This window comes from Pelodiscus sinensis, chromosome 1 (assembly GCF_049634645.1).
Source record: "Pelodiscus sinensis isolate JC-2024 chromosome 1, ASM4963464v1, whole genome shotgun sequence".
Taxonomy (NCBI): domain Eukaryota; kingdom Metazoa; phylum Chordata; order Testudines; family Trionychidae; genus Pelodiscus; species Pelodiscus sinensis.
Window position 1 is genome coordinate 85,655,208 of NC_134711.1, and position 21,880 is coordinate 85,677,087.

A 21,880-nucleotide genomic window follows, 5' to 3' on the forward strand; every position below is an offset into this window, starting at 1 on the left:
GGAACTGGCGTCCAGATTCAGCCGCTGCTGAAACTGACCAGCGGCTGACTACAGGAAGCCCGAGGCAGAGTTGCTCTGCCCCGGGCTTCCTGGAATCAGCCTCTGATCAGTTTCAACAGGCTGAATCTGGACGCCAGTTCTGACTTACATACAGATTCAACTTAAGAACCCCAGGCGTCCCCAAGTCAGCCACTGCTGAAACTGATCAGCGGCTGATTCCAGGAAGCTCGGGGCAGAGCAACTCTGCCTCGGGCTTCCTGTAGTCAGCGCTGGTCAGTTTCAGCAGCGGCTGACTTGGGGACGCCTGGGGCAGAGCAGCTGGGGTGCTGCTGGGTTGCTCCAGTAGCGCCGCTCCTCGGCGCTACTGAACCAATCCACCAGCACCCCAACTGCTCTGCCCCAGGCGTCCGGATTCAGCCGCTGCTGAAACTGACCAGCAGACCAACAGACCAGGGAGACCAGGGAGACGCACCGCGGTCCCGCTGCCCGGGTCCTCCGCGGCTTTGCTCCGCGTCTCCCTGGTCTGCTGGAGACCAGCAGACCAGGGAGACGGGGAACAAAGCCGCAGAACACGCTGGCAGCGGGACAGCTGCGGCGCGTCTGGGCTGTCCGCTGCCCGCGTGCTCCCCGTCTTTGCTCCCCGTCTCCCTGGTCTGCTGGAGACCAGCAGACCAGGGAGACGGGGAGCAAAGCCTCTGAGGACGCCGGCAGCGGGACAGCCCCGGTGCGCCCGGGCTGTCCGCTGCCTGCGTGCTCCCCGGCTTTGCTCCCCGGCTCCCTGGTCTGGGGAGACGTGGAGCAAAGCCACGGAGCACGCGGGCAGCGGACAGCCCAGACGCGCCGCGGCTGTCCCGCTGCCGGCGTCCTCAGAGGCTTTGCTACCCGTCTCCCTGGTCTCCTGGTCTCCAGCAGACCAGGGAGACGGGCAGCAAACCCCGTTCGTAACTGTGGATCTGACATAAGTCGGATCCGCGTAACTCGGGGACTGCCTGTATTCAAATTAGGAAAGACACATTGAAAGTGTAACTGTCCTTCCTTTTTATCCTACATTATGACAAAAGAACAGGGCAGTCAATTGATTAAATTAAATGGCAATAATTTAGACCGTATTTTAAGTACATAGGAACAATTCTCATTCACAATTTAAAATAAAAAACAAACATTGGAGAGGGTGCTATTCTCGGATAAATCTTTTCTATAATCATATACTACTCCTGGTAATGCTAGTAAACAGAAGTTTACCAATTGATACATGTCACTGTTGTTGACACTCTTTGCTTATTACATGACTAGAGTTCTCAGCCCATAAATCAGCTTGTAAGGCAATAGCTAGAGGCTTATATATACGCAAATGGCTAGAGTATTTATATATTTTAAATATTAGGTTCTCACATTTTCTTCTGTCAAGGACAAAGTCAAAAACAGGAGTTATATGGGATTTTACATATCTGTAATATGAGCTGCATATTTTTCTTTCCCCTAAGGGATGGCTGAGAACTGCTGATTTTACAGTGTCATTACATTTTCCCTCCTAATGTTTACAGACTATATCAATTTGCTGCTTCACGTGGCAGACTATTCACAGACTCCAAATTTTGCCCAGGCTTTTTCTGGAAAACAAAGAAAACTGATGATCAGATTTTCCTAATATTTCAAATACGGGGCTATAGCAAGAAAGGGGGAGCAGGAAATTATTTGCTATGGAGAAGACAAATAAAGGCATGTAAACTAGCATTACAAAAACAATAAAGGCCATTAATCATGTTTTGCTGAAAAGTTCACCTTTAACCAGTAATCAAGAAGTGAAAGTCTACATTATTCCCAATATTACCAATAATCTTCTGAGTGATCCAGTCCCTTTAAAAATTTCCAAAAAGAATGTGATTTAGATTTAATTCCTTTTCCTTCTCTGCAGGTAATGTACATTAAAAAGGTGGTTGGTAGGATATGAAGGCGAGAGAGAACAAGCAGAGGGTATACTGAATGACTATTAAAAGAGAAGCTCTTCATGTGAAAATCAATATAGATATTATTTTCAAATGCCTTTTGAGTATAATCAACCATTCTTCCCATCAGTATGCACAACTGTGACTCAGATGCACTAAACAAACTCTTTGCTGCAGCTGAATTACAATAAATTGAAACTACTGCTTGCAAAATAACTTTTTGGGCCTGATTTTCCTCATCCTTATAAATCTATTGACTTTAGGGATATAAAGATTTAACCAATTAATTGGTAAGCCTCACCCATTAAGGGTGAGGCTTACCAGTTAAGGTTAACCGGCTGCTCCAGCCCTTCGAGGAACCCACCATGGACAGGGTCTGCTCCAGTGGAGCCCCTGTCTGTGACAGGCCCAGGTGCCCCACAGGCAGGGGCTGCTATGACTGGGCTGTAGCAGCCCCTGGCCTATGGCAGTGTGAGGAGGAGAGAGGGTGGTGGTTCCAGCCCCTCACGCTCATTCCCCTTTAATTGGTTAACCGGTTAAAAAATATATTTAACCAGTCGTCCAATTAAACAGGATTTTACATTCCTAATTGACTTTAGGGGAATTACTCTTGATTTACAATGGTGTAACTGAAATTAAAATGCACTCTAATTCAGGCTATTATTAATCAGTACTGGTTGCAGGGAATAAAAAGTACAGAGATCTATCCTGTGACTCACGGCCGAATGCCATCATCATTAATCTGATCTTGTCAAATGAAAACCAGGTTGAAAGATGTTATGACCTCATCTCTACTTGTGTGGCATGGTGCTATATTATTATCATGATGAAGAAGGTTTATTTTTAACATATTAATATAGGTATAGTGAGAGGCATTACACAGACACTGGAAATCCCTATTTACAGTGTCACCTTTGGCACACTGCCTTACTAGCATGCCTTAAAAAGTGATCTGTGAGAGGGAAAAAAGTGGCCTTGCACCTTTTATTCTTTCTTTATGATATACATACCGTGTTGATCAGCTCCTTAACTCAATTAGTTTTTGGAAAATAAAATGAAAATGAACATGCTTCGTTTGAATCATTGTTCTGGGGTGGGAGCGAGGTGTTCAGTATGCAGGCTGCCCCAGGGGGAGTGGACTATCCCATCCCTCTGTGTCTGCAGCAGCTTGGGGTCAAGTGAGAACTAGGGATGTAATAGTATAGCCAATTAAACGATTAACCGATAAGCGGATGCTAATCAGTAAATGCTACTGGTTATATGCATCCCCCTCCTCCCTCTGCCAATAACTTTTTTAGGGGGCTGGCCAGCAGCCTGGCTCAGTCCCAGCTTGCACCAAGTCCCAGGATGTACCTTCACTGCAGCTCTGCAGGAAAAGTATTTTAGGAGCGAGGCCTACAGGCGTCTTTCCTCTGATCTCACTAAAGAATACCAAAAGAAACAACACCATCTGCTCATGAAACTCCCTGCTACAATTTGGGACCAAATCTATACAAGCCCTTACACCCCAAAATACCCAATCAGGAGTTTTCTATCTGCTACTCAAGATTCCCAAACTTGGAAATTCTGGATATCCCATCATCTCAGGCACTGGCACACTTACAGCAGGATTATCTGGTTATGTTGACTCTTTCCTCAGACCCTTAAAGAATTCCATAGAGATTTCATCTCAGAAAAGCACCTGATCTTCACTGATTGTTCCCAAATCACAGTAAATTTTATCAGTAAAGCACAGGGACTGGCAAAGAAAGTTTTTAATAGTATCCCAATAGCTTTGATAAAGATTCATTTGTAAAAATTATGAAAAAAAGCATTTTATAAGAGTTAAACATTAATATTATTAATTATCAATATTTAGGACTTACCTATGTGCTCAATTCTGTCCCTGATGACCTCACATTGATGTGGCCAACGTGTTAAGCACAGGTGACCTGCAGGGGATATACCATAAAGACTGCGAGGCTCGCGGAGCCGGGGGACCCATCTCCCAGAGTTATATGCCAAGACAATCTGTTTTGTCTGTGGGAAAAGCTGATCACAAATAGAATCTATGGGGAAATGAAAAAAAATACACTTGTCTCTTCTGTTCTTTTGAGTGATAGCATGCAAAGCCATTTTGTCTGAAACCAATAGATACCAGTACCCCAGAATGGTTTCATGAAATTACTGTTATCTCACTGAAAAAAAAATCAAGGATGCAAGCTATAAATCACCGAATTAAAAAACTGAGCTAAATGTACAAAGGATCATATGTCACAATATACATGAAGCACTCTGCTATAAGTAATAAACAGCATAAATTATTTCAAGCCAAGACATTTCATTTGAGTCTTTGTAGATACGAATTAGCAGCTTTTAGTAGACCTAGAAAGGATTTGTTTCATGTAAACTGAATCAAATCTTAGTTTGTTGAATGAAGAGGAAACAGGGGCACAGTCAGAATTCTTCTAAGGAAGGGAGCCCAGGTTAAGGTTACCCGCCAAGTAACAGAGGTAATTTTCTGAGAAGCATGCATCTCTGTACAGGATTCCTCACCTTCATATTGCTGCAAGGCACATATATGTCCTTGCTAAGATGCCATCTCTCCTTACAGAGTGGGCCCAGAAGAGGTGAAGGAGGTAGTATGAGGAGATGGCAGTTGAAGATACTAAGAAATGGGGAGCTGAAGGGTGCGTGGGAAAGTGTGTGTGGGGGGAGGAGAGGTGAGGAGTTCTAGCTATTCTCACTCACCCAGGTCCAGGTCTAGGACCCAGGAAAAAACCAATGAGTGAAGTTCTCACACCTAGCTGGAGCAGAGGTGGGAGCACCTCCAGAAAGCCCCAGACACAGAAAACAAAGCCACCATGCCCTCATGCTGCCTCCTTCATCCCTTCAATTTCTGGGCCCTCTTTATAAAGAGAAATGGCAGTTTGGCAAGAACTTTTCCAAGAATTTGTAGTAGCATCTGTGGTCAAGGGTGAGTTGGGGCCTGGGCTCATGGGTCCCTCTCTCATAAAAAGGGAATTTTACCTATTCAAAGTGTTCAATTTGTCCTTGATGACTACTTTCTCCAGATCTGCTTTTTCTTAGCACAACAAACAGACACTGGAGCAATGCCTTAATTGTTAATCTCTGGCGACCTGTGTTCAAATCTAGATTATGTCTAGAGCATGTGGAAAAAACTTAGTTTAGCTGGCTCATTTTCATTCACAGTGGCTAAATGTTCACATCTTGAAGCCAGCACATAATTTGACAAGATCCGTAGTTTCTGATCAAAGGAATTCAGCAAATTATGACTGAGGTGCATTAGCTAAACCAGTGGTTCTCAACTTGTTTCAGTCCATGGACCACCAAGCCAATCAAAACATTTTCATGGACCACCTCCTTTTTGAGACATGATAAAAAAGAGCAACCAACATTTTGGTTTGAAATGTATTTCTTACTAACAGACTTTTGGATTCTCTTCTGACTGACAAACTTTTCAATGTTTGGGTGTACTTGATAATGCACAACGAATATTGCTTTCCACTTCAAGCCGATTCCTCTGTTTGGACTGAACGTGCAACAAACACGAAAATCCAGTCTCACACATATAAGTTGATGCAAATGGCAAAAGAAATCTGACTGCGTATGCAGACAGATTTGGGTAACTCCCAGTCATGCTGGCCCAAAATTTCTCTATGGTAGACTACTGGTACACATCTTGAGCCACAAAATCATTTTTCAGATCCAAGAATTCCTCTGGAACACTATTAACATCTGTTGTAAATGGATTCCCAATGAAAGATAAGCCATCCTTTGTCCTGTCTACCTCCAGAAAGTATTGTTGGAATTCGTCTTGTAGCTTCCGTAAATGATCGAGAATTTGCATCTGAATGGCTTCCTTTTCCCCAAGCACGGCATTCACATATGGAAATTGAACCAAATTATTGCCTTCGATTCTTACGATCCAAAGTTCCAATTTGTCAAGAAAAGCCTTGATGATACTTTGGTGAGAGAACAGATTTGCATCTTTCCCTTGCAGCTGAAGATTCAGTTTGTTCAAGATTCCAAAAATATCGACAAGATACGCAAATTCTAAATCTGACTGCATCAGCACATTTCGGAATTCCTCTTTCCCTTGAGCTTGGAGAAATAAATCCAACTCCTCTCTCAATTGAAAAACTCTGTTGAGTACATTCCCTGCTGACAACCACCGTACAGAAGTGCAGAACAGCAACACATCAAAGTCAGAACCCATGTCCAGGCAAAATCTTTTGAACAGCCTGGTGTTCGGAGCCGATGATTTGATGTGATTCACCACTTTTACCAACCCTTTGAAAACGGCGTTCAGTTGCTCAGGAAATGTTTTTTACATCAAAGCTTCCCTATGAATGAAGCAATTAATTCCAGTTATCATTGAAGAGTGCTGTTTCACCAGCGTTTCGAAGCCCGATCTTGAGCCCAGCATGGCAGGTGCACCATCAGTGGTGACACCCACAAGATTTACACAATCCAGACCATGTCCTTCAAAGAAATTGTTAACAATTTCCATCACATCCTGAGCCTTTGCAGTTGTTTCAAGAGTATTACAAAAAAGAAACTCATCTTTGAAGTCTCCCTCAACCATGTACCATGCGAACACCAATAGCTGAGAGCATAATGCGACGTCGGTCGATTCATCCAATTGTATGGCAAACAATGGAGACTTCTTTATTTCATCCACAACTTGTTCACTGATGTTCTGTGATATCTCATTTATCCGTCTCAATACTGTATTGTTAGAGACAGATACATCATTCAGCTTCCTTGCTGCTTCCTTGCCAAGAACAAGCCACACCATCTCTTTTGCACAGGGGAGCACAAGTTGCTCTACAATGGTATGAGGCTTCTTGGCCTGTGCAACTTTGTATGCAACAATGTAGGAAGCACGCACTGCATTGCTTGTCTTATTGTAGAATGCACTTGTTGAGCTGAGGCAGTCAAAATAATCTTCATTCTTTTGCAACAAGTTGGGATGATACTTTTCAAGATGGAGTTTCAGCTTAGCCGGCTTCACTGAGTCATTCCCCAAGACTTTGAAACAAATAACACTGTGGCAAATCCATGCCTTCTTTTTCTTGACAAGTGAAGCTGAATTTGATTTAGTCCTCCAAATACTTTTTTCCTGTCGATGCCATTATAAACAAACTACACCTCACCTGTAAAACAGCACACGTAGCACAGGACAAACGATACAGCAACCACTCAGCATGATGGCGGCAGCTACACTGACGCTCAGAGCCTCAGACAGAAGTTACTGGCAACACAACGTGGTTGTGTCATAGGTGACCCTATGAATGACGTGCCGTGTGCTTGTGAACATGGCATAAAACAGCCTAACAGCGGTGCCTGCTCACACCGTGTGACTTTGGACAATATTCCTGTGGACCACTGAAAAAGTTACCATAAACCACCAGTTGAGAACCACAGAGCTACCTTCCTCACTGTGTGAGAAAGCGTATGAAGCTTTTGCTCATATAGCAATTGGCTCTCCTTTCATTCATATCAGCACTAACATCCCTTCTCATCCTCCCTTGTGACCTTGCAATGAAAGTGTACAGGAATAAATGGAAAGGTTCTAACCTGTGAAAAATGCACACTGCTCAAGATCTTCTGCCACAAATGGGTTAAAGGGATCTTCATCCTAAAAATAAGACAACAGGATAGCTCTTCTTGTTTCTATTGAACCAAAAAGAAGCAGCAACAAGCATTTGTTCTGGTAAACATTCTAGAACAGTGGTCCCCAAAGTTGCGTGGCTGCCGGGTGCCCGGGGGCAGAGCCACTCCCGTGCCGGGCACACGGGGGCGGGGCCACGCATGCGCCGCGCACCCGGGGGTGGGGCCACGCATGTGCCGCGCACCCGGGGGTGGGGCCACCCACAAGCCATGCGCCCGGGGTCGGCACCGCGCATGGGCCGCGCGCCCGGGGCCGCCCACGAGCCACGCGCCCCAGGCCGGCACCGCACATGTGCCCTGGGGCTGGGGCCGCCCACGCGCCCCGGGCCAGCCCTGCGCATGTGCCGTGCGCCCAGGGGAGGGGCCGCCCATGCGTCCCGCACCTGGAGCCAGCACCATGCATGTGCCGCGCACCGGGGGCGGGGCCAGCCCAGATGCTTCAGTGGGCGCACAGAAATCCCCCGGCAGGCACCGCGCTGGGGACCACTGTTCTAGAAGGATAAATGTTTTTCAACAGTGAGGTTATTCACTTGTTCATTATTATTAAGATGACACCATATCATAATAATGGTAGGGAGAAGAGGGCATGTCACTAATGGAATGAGTTTCAATAAATATTGTAAACATGAAGGACTGACTATTTCTCTGTATAACTGATTTGTTTCCATTTGGCCAATTATCTTGACAAATTAGTATGACTGAAATATTTTGTAGGAGATTTGAACAGAGCAGATGCCATCTCTAAGGGCTCGTCTACATTTGCCCCTTTTCCGGAAGGGGCATGCTAATTTTTCAGATCGTAATAGGGAAATCCGCGGGGGATTTAAATATCCCCCGCGGCATTTAAATAAAAATGTCCGCCGCTTTTTTCCGGCTTTTAGAAAAGCCGGAAAAGAGAGTCTACACTGGCCCCGATCCGGCCCGATCCTCCGGAAAAAAGCCCTTTTCCGGAGGATCTCTTATTCCTACTTCAAAGTAGTTTGAAGTAGGAATAAGAGATCCTCCGGAAAAGGGCTTTTTTCCGGAGGATCGGGCCGGATCGGGGCCAGTGTAGACTCTCTTTTCCGGCTTTTCTAAAAGCCGGAAAAAAGCGGCGGACATTTTTATTTAAATGCCGCGGGGGATATTTAAATCCCCCGCGGATTTCCCTATTACGATCTGAAAAATTAGCATGCCCCTTCCGGAAAAGGGGCCAATGTAGACGTAGCCTAACTGGCTAGATAAACTATGGGAGACTAAAAGGCTCAGAGGACCAGTAAAGAGATATTTAGTCTTCTCTGTATGTTGGCCAATCTGAAGTTAGTTACAGAAGAAGTAACTGAAAGGTGTTATTAGTGGCTATTTAGAGGTCTATGCAAAACAAGTTGGACAAGTGTCTATATCACAAAAATTCCCAATTCTATGCTTGGCACTTTGTTGCAAATTTCGGTAGAGAGGCCAATGCTTTAAAGAGCCAGGAAAAGCAAATTATTGTCACAACCTTAAAGATGATTTTGCTAGGTCAAGGTTGGAACACGCTGGCAAGACAATATCATAGAATACTAGGATGGGAAGGGACCTCGAGAGGTCATCGAGTCCAGTCCCCTGCCCTCATGGCAGGACCAAATACTGTCTAGACCATCCCTGATAGACAGTTATCTAACCTATTCTTAAATATCTCCAGAGATGGGGATTCCACAACCTCCCTGGGCAATTTATTCCAGTGTTTGACTACCCTGACAGTTAGGAACTTTTTCCTAATGTCCAACCTAAATCTCCCTTGCTGCAGTTTAAGCCCATTGCTTCTCGTTCTATCCTCAGAGGCCAAGATGAACAAGTTTTCTCCCTCCTCCTTATGACACCCTTTTAGATACCTGAAAACGGCTATCATGTCCCCCCTCAATCTTCTCTTTTCTAAACTAAACAAACCCAATTCTTTTAGCCTTCCTTCATAGGTCATGTTCTCTAGACATTTAATCATTCTTGTTGCTCTTCTCTGGACTTAAAGAAGTCGTTAAGCATCTCTGCCTTTTCCAAGTTTCCTGTTACCGTTTCTCCCTCCTCACTGACCAGTGGGCCTACCCCGTCCTTGGCCTTCCTCTTGCTTCTAATGTATTTATAAAAAGTCTTCTTGTTTCCCTTTATTCCCGTAGCTAGTTTGAGCTCATTTTGTGCCTTTGCCTTTCTTATCTTGCTTCTGCATTCCTGTGTTGTTTGCCTATATTAATCCTTTGTAATTTGTCCTACTTTCCATTTTTTATATGACTCCTTTTTTATTTTTAGATCATGCAAGATCTTGTGGTTAAGCCAAGGCAGTCTTTTGCCCTATTTTCTATCTTTCTGACACAGTGGAATAGCTTGCTTTTGGGCCCTTAACAATGTCCCTTGAAAAACTGCCAACTCTTCTCAGTTGTTTTTCCCCTCAGGCTTGATTCCCATGGGACCTTACCTATCAGCTCTCTGAGCTTATCAAAATCCGCCTTCCTGAAATATGAAGGAGTATATGCTGCTGTTTCCTGTCCTGTACATTTTCACTTAATACATTACTTAGTCTTTTGGGCTGCTGGAATGGCCAGTGTTCCCTCTAATATTTTACATCCATATGCAGAATAAATTTTGTTATATTCACTTAGGCATTTGTGAATGTGCACCATTAGGAGAAACACAAACTTAGCTGGGCTTATTCTGCAAATCAGCTGAGCATCACTGAAATCACCGCTGAGTGGCCACACGAGCACACTGCTTACAGGAAACAGTGAATGACAACCCTCCTATTAATATCACATTCATTAAAACCTCATCTTCCTTTCTGAAATACGATGGAACATTTCTAACTCCCAAAATGTTTCACAAATGCAGCAAAAACCTCTGATTTATTTATTTTAAATATTGTTATGAGCTAAGTTAAATATTGTTATGGGCTGAGTTAAAACCTCACTGAAATAAATAAGTGTGAATATGCCTTTCATTTAAGATATCTGTATGGGACAGATAAGGGACCTCAGCGAAAACAAGGCAAAATGGAGTTTACAGAGAAACCAGCACCATATGGGCAGAGGATTCCAGTAGCTATTGCATTTATGTGACTCTGGTGAAAAAAAGAAGTCAGAATGCAGACAAGAAACTGAGGCTACATCTAGGATGCAAGCCTCTTTTGAAAGAGGCTTTTTCGAAAGATACCTTCAAAAAAGCCTATTTTGAAAAAGGAGTGCCTAGACTACAACCAGTACTTTCAAAAAACCAAACCGCTTTTTCGAAAGAGAGCACCCAGGCTGTCTGGATACTCTCTTTCAAAAAAGCCCTGTTTGCATTCAATAACGCCTTTTTTCAAAAGATCACTTTCAAAAAAAGGCATTCTTCCTCATAAAATGAGGTTTACCACGGTCGAAAAAACTGCCGCGTTCTTTCGATTTAATTTTGAAAGAACGTGGCAGCAGTCTAGATGAAGGGGAAGTTTTTTTTGAAAAAAGAGCACTTTAAAAAAACCCAAACCTGTAGTCTAGACATACCCCAAGACTCAAAGGCAGAGCAAGAAAGCCAAGCATAAGAATGGCCATACTGGTTCAGAACATAGGTCCATTTTGCCCAGGATCTTGCCTTCCAATAGCGACCAATCCCAGATGTCCCAGAGAGAATGAACAGAACAGGGAATTATCAAGTGATCTATTCCATCACCCATTCCCAGCTTCTGGCAAACAGAGGCTAAGGACATCATCCCTGCCCATCCTGGCTAATAGCCATTGATAGACCTATCCTCTGTGCTTATCTAGTTCTTTTTTGAACCCTGGTATAGTCTTGGCCTTCACAACATCCTCTGACAAGGCGTTTCACAGGTTTACTGTGCATTGTGCAGAGATGAAAATAGATGCTTGGACTTACTGGTGCACCCTACATAGGGCCCAGCATCCTTCATGGATGGGGTATGTGTGGCTCTGGCCCCCAGAAGAGGTGGAGTCTCAGGAGGAAGGTGTCAGACTGGGGGCAGACTCCTCCTATGCAGTTCTTCATGGCCAGCAACCAGGAGCTCTGGGGTTGCAGCAGCCAGGAACCCTGTGTCCTTTTAAATCACCGAGCCTCAGAGCAACAGTCTCTTTTGCTCCAATTCTGTTAATAGTCCTGCTGTAGGGTCTAGAAACTCTGCCAAGGTAGTACTTTAACTTCACTGCCCCTTTTTTATCCTGGGGTGCCAGACCCTACCAGCAGGGGCAGTGCCACCAACGGCAAGGGGGAGCAAAAAGTTCACTGTGTGTGGACCAGTGTGGCAGTCAGTTCTTACCAAGTATGCTGCAGTGGCTCACTTTCATTCTGGCTAAAAAAATACATCCTTTTGGTTCTTTTAAACCTTCTGCTTATTCATCTCATTTGGTGACATTTAGTTCTTATGTTATGAGGAGTAAATAACACTTCTTTATTTATTTTCTTCATAACAGTCATGATTTTACAGATCTCTATCATATCCCCTGGGGAGTGTGAGGCTCAGGACAACTCCAGGCTCAGCTCCAGGCCATGTCCCACCCTGCCTCTTCCTGCCCCATCCCCATTCCATCCCTTCTCCAAGGCCTGGATTTATATAGAGGCAATTTGATATTTTCTGTCTTATTATCTATCCTTTTCTTAATGATTCCCAACATTGTTTGTTTTTATGTCAGGTACTGCACATTGATTCCAAGATATCTTTTTTTTAAATTGTAAGGGCTAATTTAGATCCCATCATTTTATACGTATAGTTGGGATTATGTTTTCCAATGTGCATTACAGTACTTTGCATTTATCAACACTGAATTTCACCTGCCATTTGGTTGCCCAGTCACCCAATTTTGTGACATCCTTTTGTAACTCTTTACAATCTACTTGGGACTTAACTATTTTGAGTAGTTTTATATTATCTGCAAATTTTGCCTCCTCACTGTTCAGCCCCTTTTCCAGATCATGTATGAATATGTTGAATAAGACTGATCCCAACATAGACCTCTGGAAATACCATTATTCACCTCTTTCTATTCTGAAAACTGATTGGCTGTGTCTAGACTGCATCCCTTTTCCGTAAAAGGGATGCAAATTAGACACATCGCAATTTCAAATGAAGCGGGGATTTAAATCCCCCCGCTTCATTTGCATAAACATGGCTGCCGCTTTTTTCCGGCTCGGGGCTTTGCCAGAAAAAAGTGCCAGTCTAGGAATAAGGGATCTTTCGGAAAAGGCTTTATTTTATTTTAAATCCCCGCTTCATTTGCAATTGCGATGTGTCTAATTTGCATCCCTTTTCTGTAGACACAGCCATCATTTATTACTACTCTTTGCTTCCTATCTTTTAACCAGTTACCATGACAGCTTACTTTGCTTAAGAGCCTTTGGTGAGGGACCTTGTCAAAGGCTTTCTGGAAATCAAAGTATACTATATCCACTGGATCCCCCTTGCTCATACATTTTTTGACTTCCTCAAAGAATTTTAGTGGACTGGTGAGGCATGATTTTCCTTTACAAAAAACATATTGACCTTTTCCTAACAATTTATGTTCATCTATGTATCTGGCAATTTAGTTCCACAAGGCACTCATTGATAACTGTGGAAAGCTGGCTAGTTACATGGTGTTGTCTTGCCAGTCAGTTATTCCGAAATAACACTGCTGTGTAGACACCCTCAGAGATGAAGAGGAAGCAAACACCACTAGCATGATCACATACATCTCTTGGCATTATTGATTAGCCATGACATCATTTCATTTTTGCAATATGGAAGTAATACAAAAGAATGCTGTATTGGAACAGAGTTCAGAAATCAATCAGACCCTTGTGCATACCTCAATCCCTGCATAAAATTTGCTGTAGCATTGGGAACTATATTTTAAATTTGTGCATTTGATAGTGAAAATGAGTATACACAGAATGCTGTTTTTAACAGAATAGCAGAAAGAAAAATATTTAAAAAATGGGAAATGTGGTCATAAACCCACACAAGTTGACAGGAAAACTCAGAGGAAGATGTAGTACTTGAAATGATGTTTAACTCTTTTTTTTAACAAAGTGGCTAGGTTTCACGATCATAGGGCTTTCTTAAAAATGGGGACCTAGAAACAGATGTCATAAAGTTTGTACTGAAAGCAAATAATATTATTATATTGATGGGTACATTATAAATAAATAAACAGATACATACAAAAAGATGGAGGCCAAAGAGAGACATACCGAATTGTATTCCTCACTTATTATGCGATTTATCAGCTGCTTATCCTTGTCTGAATCTTCTGACATAATCTTCAGAACTGTGCACATTAAATTGCTCTGTGAAATATGTTACAATTTAAAAATGACTATTTTACACTGCTCTTTCTACAATTGATTTCTACACAAAGAAAAGGGAAGCAAGGATGGGATTCTTCCTTAAATCTTTACCTTCTATGAAAATATTTCTTTATACTGACAAGCAATTAGGCATTATGCCACCAAGAGAGATGGTAAAAATGCTATCACTAGGTGCAAGCAAAGAAAGATTAAAACAAATACTAGAGAGCCATAAAAGGAAATCCTTTGGAAAAGAACAGATAACTATACCTCCTGGAAGATCTTTGTAATGGTGTTTACATTAGCCTTTTCTCTAAAAATTTCCCAATGTTACAAATACCAGTACAACATCTGTGTGATAGCAAGGGACATAAAAATAGAGGATGAAACTGGAATATAGGCATCAACAGATTTCCATACCAGAGTATTCTCTATGGCCTTTAACTCACAGACCCCTTGATAAAGGAAAAGAAAGTGTATGGTTATAAAAGGGAGATATGCCAGAGTATACTGTGTCCTAACTATTCTACTGGCCTAATGGGGAGTACTGCAACAAAGTAGACCTAGGCTGCTCTGACTTTCTGGAGGAATTCAAGCAGTCCCTGATTGCTTCCAGAAACTGGTGACACAGAGCCATTTTTGCCTCCCCACTGTACAGAACTCAGCTTGGTTGTTGCTCTGAATCAAGGCCTCGGTTTAGTTTGATTCTCTTTCTTTGTGGAAAAAAAATCAGATTTTGTAAAGCAGCAGTAGATTTAAACTGGCTTAATTCTTGTTATTTTCACTGTTGCAGTATGAAACTGAAGGGCTTTTTTTCCCCCCTATTTTACTTGGTTGCTGTTTGGCAAAGCTACCAGCAGAAGAGAAGGCCCTGGAGCAATATGTCTGCTGTAAAGCAGCTTATGGTTTACATTTGATAAGATTTTTTTCCTTTTTGCTAAAAGTTTCAACTTTTCAAAGTGAAATAATAAATTAGGCACAACAAATTAATAGTTGATTCCCCAGTGATACCAGGGGCATCTAGGGTGAGTGCATTTCAGACTCTCCCTACAAAACTCAGCAAGTTAACAGGGAGGACGGCATTCATGGAGAACAGGCTTAATGTGTGCCTCTGAGTCTTTCCACCTCAGATGCCCCTGGCACAGGCTTTCTTCAGCAGCTGGGCACATGCTGGCTGGCTTGTCCCATGTGACAAGTCTGACCCCCTCTCAGGGACTGGGGCCTTTCTCCTGAAAATCCCATTCCCACCTCTTCCTGTCCAGGTCCCACCCCATTCTATACCACCCCCAATTTACCCAGTCAAGTCCCCCATACACCCCTGCCACACCTACACCCTGCCCCTGCCCTACACCCCTACCCCTGCCTCTGCCCCACCCTGCCCTACACCCCTACCCCTGCCTCTGCCCCCACCCTGCCCTACACCCCTACCCCTGCCTCTGCCCCCACCCCCACCCTGTCCTACACCCCTACCCCGCCACACCATCCCTCATCCTCTCTGACGCACGTCTCCCTCCCTCTCACTTGCCCCGCCCCCTCTATGCTAATACAGATCCCAGACGCGCCTAACTGCCCTTGCCCTACCTGGGCCCCGCCCCCTCTGGGCGCGCCCGAGGCCCAACCACGAACCCGCCCCGTTGCCCCGGCTACCGCGTTCCCCGCAAGTCTCGCGAGAATTTTGCCCGTTCTCCGCCGGCCCCGCCCCCGCCGGCGAAGGCTCGCGGCAAGAGTCCACCTTTCGGGTGGGCGGGGTGAAGAGTTCCCGTTCTGTAGGACGCCTGGCCCCGCCCTCTTCCGCAGAATCCCCGCCCCCGCGTCTCAGGAACCCGGGCCAGCGCTCCAGCGTGCTGCCGCTCTGCCTGCAATGCTGAGAGATCCCTGCAGGCTGCACGGCAGCGCCCGCGGGGAAAAGCGGAGTTGCAAACAGCGCGTCTACTGCAAAACGACAGGGCCAGGCAGACATAGCCTCGGGGGGGCTCATCGCCCTTGGTCAGCATTTTCACGTGGCTCCAAGTGGGTTACTGAGCATTTGGAAAAAACTGGCACTGAAATAGAACCCAAGAAAAATCAACCACGTTCTTTCCACTAGGGGTTTCCATTTGGACAATCAGCTTGTTGAGACTTCCTCTTTCTTTCTCCAGAGCTTGAGTTGTAGGGTCAGGAGGACTTGAGATCATATAGATGAGGCAGTGCAGGAAGTAGCATTGTAGCATTACCTAATGGCTAGAGCACTGGACAGGGATTGAGAAGACTTGGGCTCTATTTCTGGTTTTGCTTCTGGCTTGCCAAGTAACTGAAAAAGTCCCTTGGCCTGCCTGAGCCTCAGGTTTCTAATCTGTGAAGTGGGGATACTGATACAAAGCTGGGGTGGATGTCCTGATACTGCCGAGAATGGTGTGGGTCCAACCTCCGTTAGGGATTTTGAACAGCCCGCTATGGGCAAGGGGCTGTTCCAGCCCTGTTGGGTCCACCGCAGGCGGCCTATTCAAGGCATCTGTATCAGTCCCTGTTCACAGTGGGTTCTGTACATTGCAGACAGAGGCTGTTCCGGGTGTCCAGAGCAGCCTCTGTCCACCATGGGCCGGGGTAAGCGGGTGGCAGAGGCTGCTCCAGGCTGGTAGAAACCCTGCTTATGGTGGTGGCCTGTTCTAGTCCAGCCAGAGGGGGGTGAGAGGGCTAAACTTCACATTTAACTGGCTAACTAATTACATGGGATTTTACATTCCTACCTTTGGTTGACATGACTTTGCCTGCCTGATGTATGTGATGTCCTGCCACATGGGGGATGCAGTTTTCAAGAGGATATTGCTCCGCATCTATTGATGTATTCCAGCACACAGGGCTCAAGCTGGTGGATCAACAGACTCTTCAGACTGTCACTCCGTCCCCCCAACATAACAGACAAAACCACATCCAATTTTGTCTCAGTCCCAGATGGGACAAACCTTACCAAGCTCAGTGATGCCCAACCTTATTACGCACACAGTAGGGTTACATAAACCTAACCTCAATCTTGCATGGGCCAAACAGAATCTGCATATTTTCATAAGATATAAAATCACCTGTATTGATTTACATTTTGTTTCCTATGTAGATAGCTTGTTTCTATGTACAGTATTGGCTGTTCACGCAGTTGAAAGAACTAAAAAGATGTAAACATGACAACCAAAAATCCAATGAGTTGTCTGTTAGCATATTGTGTTGAAGTAAGCAGTGGACCTTATGAAATGTTCTGGTAGACTCTGTACAGTCTGTGAGTTAAAAAGCCTCAAGAGGTAGCCGAGTTAGTCTTTACAGGATAAACTTAAAAAACAACAAATAGTCTGGTAGCACTTTAAAGACTAACAAAAGATGTAGATGATATCATGAGCTTTTGTGGGTGGGCACAGCCCACTACTTCACACTCTGGTCATCCAAAGAAGTGGGTTGGTCAAACCAATAAAGGACAAACTTACCACTGCTGCCCAGTGGTGGGGTTGGCATGCTGGATGTAGTGTCAGACTGCCTACAGCAGGGCTACTCAACTTTGGAAGCCCCAGGGGCCACACTGATATGGCACATGCCAAGGGCTGCAACTTAGGTGTGGTTGCATATATATGCAAATTTATATGAAAATATATGTAAATAGCTTCTTCCACACTGACAGGCATGAATACAAAGATTAACTCAAGACTACGCAACACGCAGGCCCCATTTAAATCAGTTCTGCTGATATTAATAAAATGTAATATTTTACCAGATTTCATCCATATGACAGCACTTTTAATGAGCAACGACAGTCCAGGAATTTAACTACTTAAATGCACATCAACAGAAGACCATTATAGTGACTACTTTTTTATTTTGGATCCTATCCACAGGCTGCATGTTGAGATCCATGTAAACCCAAACTGCATGGTGGGCCGCAAACAAACAGGCTGCGGGCTGCATGTTGAGTAGCCCTGACCTACAACACCATGGTGGGCCTCTCTGACTCCCTTCCCCATTTGCTGCTGGGCTCTGGGGACTATCTCTGCTCATTTTACTCTTGGGTAGCCAGAGGGCCTACCACCAAGCCAGAGGTAGAGTTTTGCTAAGATGGGCTGTGTGTGAGTGGCAGGGTGGCTCAGACTTGAGAGGCCCTAGTCTGGGCCACCTTTCCCCTTAGCTTCCATTACTAATGGCAAGTCCTTCAGGGAGCCATTCTTCAACCTGCACATGTTCCTGGTCCCATTCTCCTTGTCTGCCTCTCCCACAAGCGCCAAGCTAGAATGTCACTCACTCAGAGTTGGCCTATCTGCCCCTATACATGACGGAGGTGTCTGGGCCAAATTGAAACAAGAGATGTTGCAAAAAAGTTGCAGAGAGAATGGAAAGTTGCAGTTTCCACAACAAAATTGCGGTCCACCACTTTATTTGTTTCAGTGTTATTTATGCTGCTTCTGTGTTGTATATGAAAGACAGCAGTTTCCAAGGGCTTTAAATCCAACACTTCACAAGAGCTCATGTTCACAGTATAATAAAAGGAGTAACACATATTGCTCTCAAAGTAAATACAATCAAGTAATGCTGGCCCCTAAATCATGCAAATAAATCTTAATTAACCACCACCTCCACCACCACCACCACTTTTTAGCTTTGCATGCAGTTAAAGTGGGTTAAAAGTAACTTACCTTACATGCAGATTTCCCTCTGGAGTATTCCCTTAAACTTGAGGTTTTTTTAAACAATGACATTGAAATGTTGATGTTATTGAAGAATTAATAATTAGGGACTAGAGAACAGAAGTATGAAATTGAGTATGTGGAAGACTGAGAAATCATGTTCTTAAAACAGTAGCCTTCCTTTTATGCTGTGTGCTTTGTAAACTTTCGAGACCTTGATAAATAATGAATTCTGTGGGTTTTCTTGCCTTGCAAACAAGAAGGCAACATCATGAAAGAGATCCGCAGTCTGCTATTGCAGGCAACTGTCAAGAATCATAGCAAAGAAGGTGTAAGAATGAGATAAACAAATAAACTAAGAGTGGAAGAAGTCCACCGAGACCTCGCTCCTCCCCCCCTAGGAAAAGTACATAGAAGTGCAGGAAAAATGACGCAATATCATGCAGCAATAATTGTTTCAAGTTAATGAAATGGAACAGCCTAAGAGATGAAGTTATAGAGAGACAGAAAGATGCTGTGTGTGGTTTGCACTGGATATTAATTTTTATTCTGTAGCAATTGTCTAACACAACACTTGCCATGTAAATTATCACGGAGGGGAAGTTTACATTCCTTTTAAATATACTTATTTTGTGACTTCCAAAGGATCCTATTTCTCATGGCTGAGTCATTGTACCAGCAAAGTGTCATATAACTTGACTTGGTGAGTGGAGATACATGGTAATTTAGACACAGATAATATGTCAGATCTCTTCCTTTCTTAGGACAAAGGATTTAGAAGAGGAGGCCCTACAAAGGATGCACCATAAGAACAGAAATTTGTAGTTTATGATTTTTCTGTACTTGCCTAATGTCAGATCAAATTGCATACAAAGAACAGCAATAGTGGCACTCAGGGATCAAAAATACTCATTCATAGTCTCTTCAGTGACTAGTGAGGTCAGTGGTATGTCTGCAGAGGTATACAGAATAAAAGAAAATTTAGACTGGACACAGCAAATTACTGTAATGGCATAAGTTGTAATGAAATGGTTTTTATGAGTTACTGCTATGACACTTCCTGGAAAAGGTTAAATACAGAACCTTACCCAAAGGACTTGCCAAGGACTAGCTAATGCTAAAGGGGGCTTAATGGGTTAAGCAGTCTCTTTCTTCTGAACAGTAACTCCCAGTAGGGCCACCTAAAGGATTTTGAAGGCCTGGGACAAAATCTGAAACTGAGGCACTCTGCTCTTCCAAAAATATAACACCCACAAGGATGCAGACAGAGGGTCAGAGAGGAATTAAAAAAAACCAACCACAGGTCACCCTGTGCTGAGCTACAGCTGCTGGGCTGACACCAGCTCCCCACTCTAGGGCTATGTCTAGACTATGGAGTTTTTCCAGGATACCTCCAGTATCCCGAAAAAACTCTGCTGTGTCCAGGGAATGCGTCTGCTCTTCCAATATTTTTTGTGGAAGAGCAGACGTGCTCTTTTGGAAGTCCTGTCTTCCTCATTTTATTGGATCCTATTTCTAGGGGTATGTCTACACTGCCACCCTAGTTTGAACTAGGGTGGCTAATGTAGGCATTCGAACTTGCAAATGATTCCTCCTGCAAGGAGGTTTAATGGTAGTTCGAATTAGGAGCTTTAATTCGAACTACCTGGTCCATGCCGCGTGTAGCCGCGGACAAGGAGTTCGAACTACGGGGCATTTAAAAATGTCAGTGCCCGGGAATATGCAAATAAAGCCCGAGATATTTAAATCCCGGGCTTCCTTTGCAAGTTCAAATGCCTACATTAGCCACCCTAGTTCGAACTAGGGTGGCAGTGTAGACATACCCTGGGATCTTCCAAAAGAGGAGGTTTTTCTGAAATTTGGCCCAGTGTAGACGGGCCAAATTTTGGAAAAGCCTCTTACAACAAAACTCCTGGAAAAAGGTACGCAAATTGTGCTCCGCAATTTGTGTACCTTTTTCCAATAAAACTCCATAGTCTAGACATAGCCTAATTGTTGTGATTTGGTCATAACACTAGTGTTGCCACCACATGCAGAAGGTCACAAAGTCACTTGGTTTGGGGGCTCTCTCATTTGGGAGGGGGCACAGCAAGCTGACCCCGCTCAGCAGACCCTTATTCAGAGAAATTGGCTTCAATAGTGAGCACTAGTTATATCTGAACTTGTCTCTGGCAGTAAAGGCTTGGAAAAATATGGTAGTAGCTGGTCTAACTGTTGAAAAACTGTTTGCTGTAATGAAAATAGACTGAAATGTTCTCCAAAAATTGATGAGCACTTTGGTGTTTGCTTCACAGGGAGGAACACTGGGCCTCTACCTATATATATAATGGACAGTAATAAGTTTGGTGATTGACTATGCTAGCCTTACAGTGTTTTCTGCTGGAGATGAAACCAGGAACCTCACAGTGTCTCTCTTTCTCTCCCTTCTGTAAATCATGTCCCATAGTTATATGACACCCTCTAGTGTCATCTGTAGAAGGGAATGTTTCTATTTCTCTATAGGAAGTCTGCTCCTGAGATGTGACTGCAGATATGGAACAGCTGCTCCACTCAAGAAAATCACTTGTCATGTCCCAAATGCAAGTGAGGGCTCAGGCTAGCAGCTATGTGGTCCAATGCAAAGTATCCTGAACCAAGGTTCAGGAGGCCTGCCTTTTATCCCTCGTCTGCTGTGAAACACTGGCTAAGTCATAGCCCTCTCTGTGCCTCAACTTCCCTATCTATAACACTGGGATAATGATACCTACTGTCCTATATACAGTGCTTTGAGAGCAGCTAAAGAAAAGCACGTTATAAGAATTTAGCTCTTAATATTGAGTTGTTTCCAATATATGTACTAGCAACTAACCCTGGAGCAAAAGATTAAAAAATAACCATAAACTCTATGAAGTGGCTCTCTGCTTTTCCAGACTACTGTACCCTTTTCAGGAGTTTGATTTGTCTTGTGTACCCCTAAGTTTCACCTCACTTAAAATTATTGGCGTACAAAATAAGACATAAAAATACAAAAGTGTCATAGCCACATTATTACTGAAAAATTGCTCATTTTCTAATTTGATAATAAAATTATAAAATAAATATATTGGAATATAAATATTGTACTTACATTTCAGTGTATAGTATAGAGTAGAATGAACTTGTAATTGTATGAAATGTTAATTTGTACTGACTTTAGAAGTACTTTTTATGTAGCCTGTTGTAGGAATGTGTGCAAGGGGGGGCAAAAGAACATGCCCCCTATAAACACCTCTGTTACCACACCCAGCTTCTGCCCTGGTTCCCCACTCTGGCATTCCCTGCCTTGAGCCCTTCCTTCCCCTTTTAGCCAGGGTGGGACTATGGCTGAGCTCATATGCA

General features: G+C 43.8%; 1 protein-coding gene across 3 annotated transcripts in view; it reads right to left on the minus strand.

Annotated features, from left to right (window-relative positions):
- AGBL3 (AGBL carboxypeptidase 3) overlaps nucleotides 1–18,910 on the minus strand; it is a 68,616-nt gene extending 49,706 nt beyond the window's left edge. The window contains exons 1-5 of one of the 3 annotated variants that reach the window (XM_075934333.1): nucleotides 14,154–15,124; nucleotides 13,995–14,071; nucleotides 13,788–13,883; nucleotides 7,530–7,590; nucleotides 3,812–3,994 (exon numbers count right to left, since the gene is read on the minus strand). In XM_075934333.1, coding sequence (XP_075790448.1) covers nucleotides 3,812–3,994; nucleotides 7,530–7,590; nucleotides 13,788–13,874 — 331 coding nt within the window. In that variant the 5' untranslated portion in view covers nucleotides 13,875–13,883; nucleotides 13,995–14,071; nucleotides 14,154–15,124. Of the gene's footprint in view, nucleotides 1–3,811; nucleotides 3,995–7,529; nucleotides 7,591–13,787; nucleotides 13,884–13,994; nucleotides 14,072–14,153; nucleotides 15,125–18,532 lie in introns of those variants that run through there. The other 2 variants (XM_006125919.4, XM_075934340.1) reach the window with 2 other exon arrangements.
- Nucleotides 18,911–21,880: the final 2,970 nt, after the last annotated feature.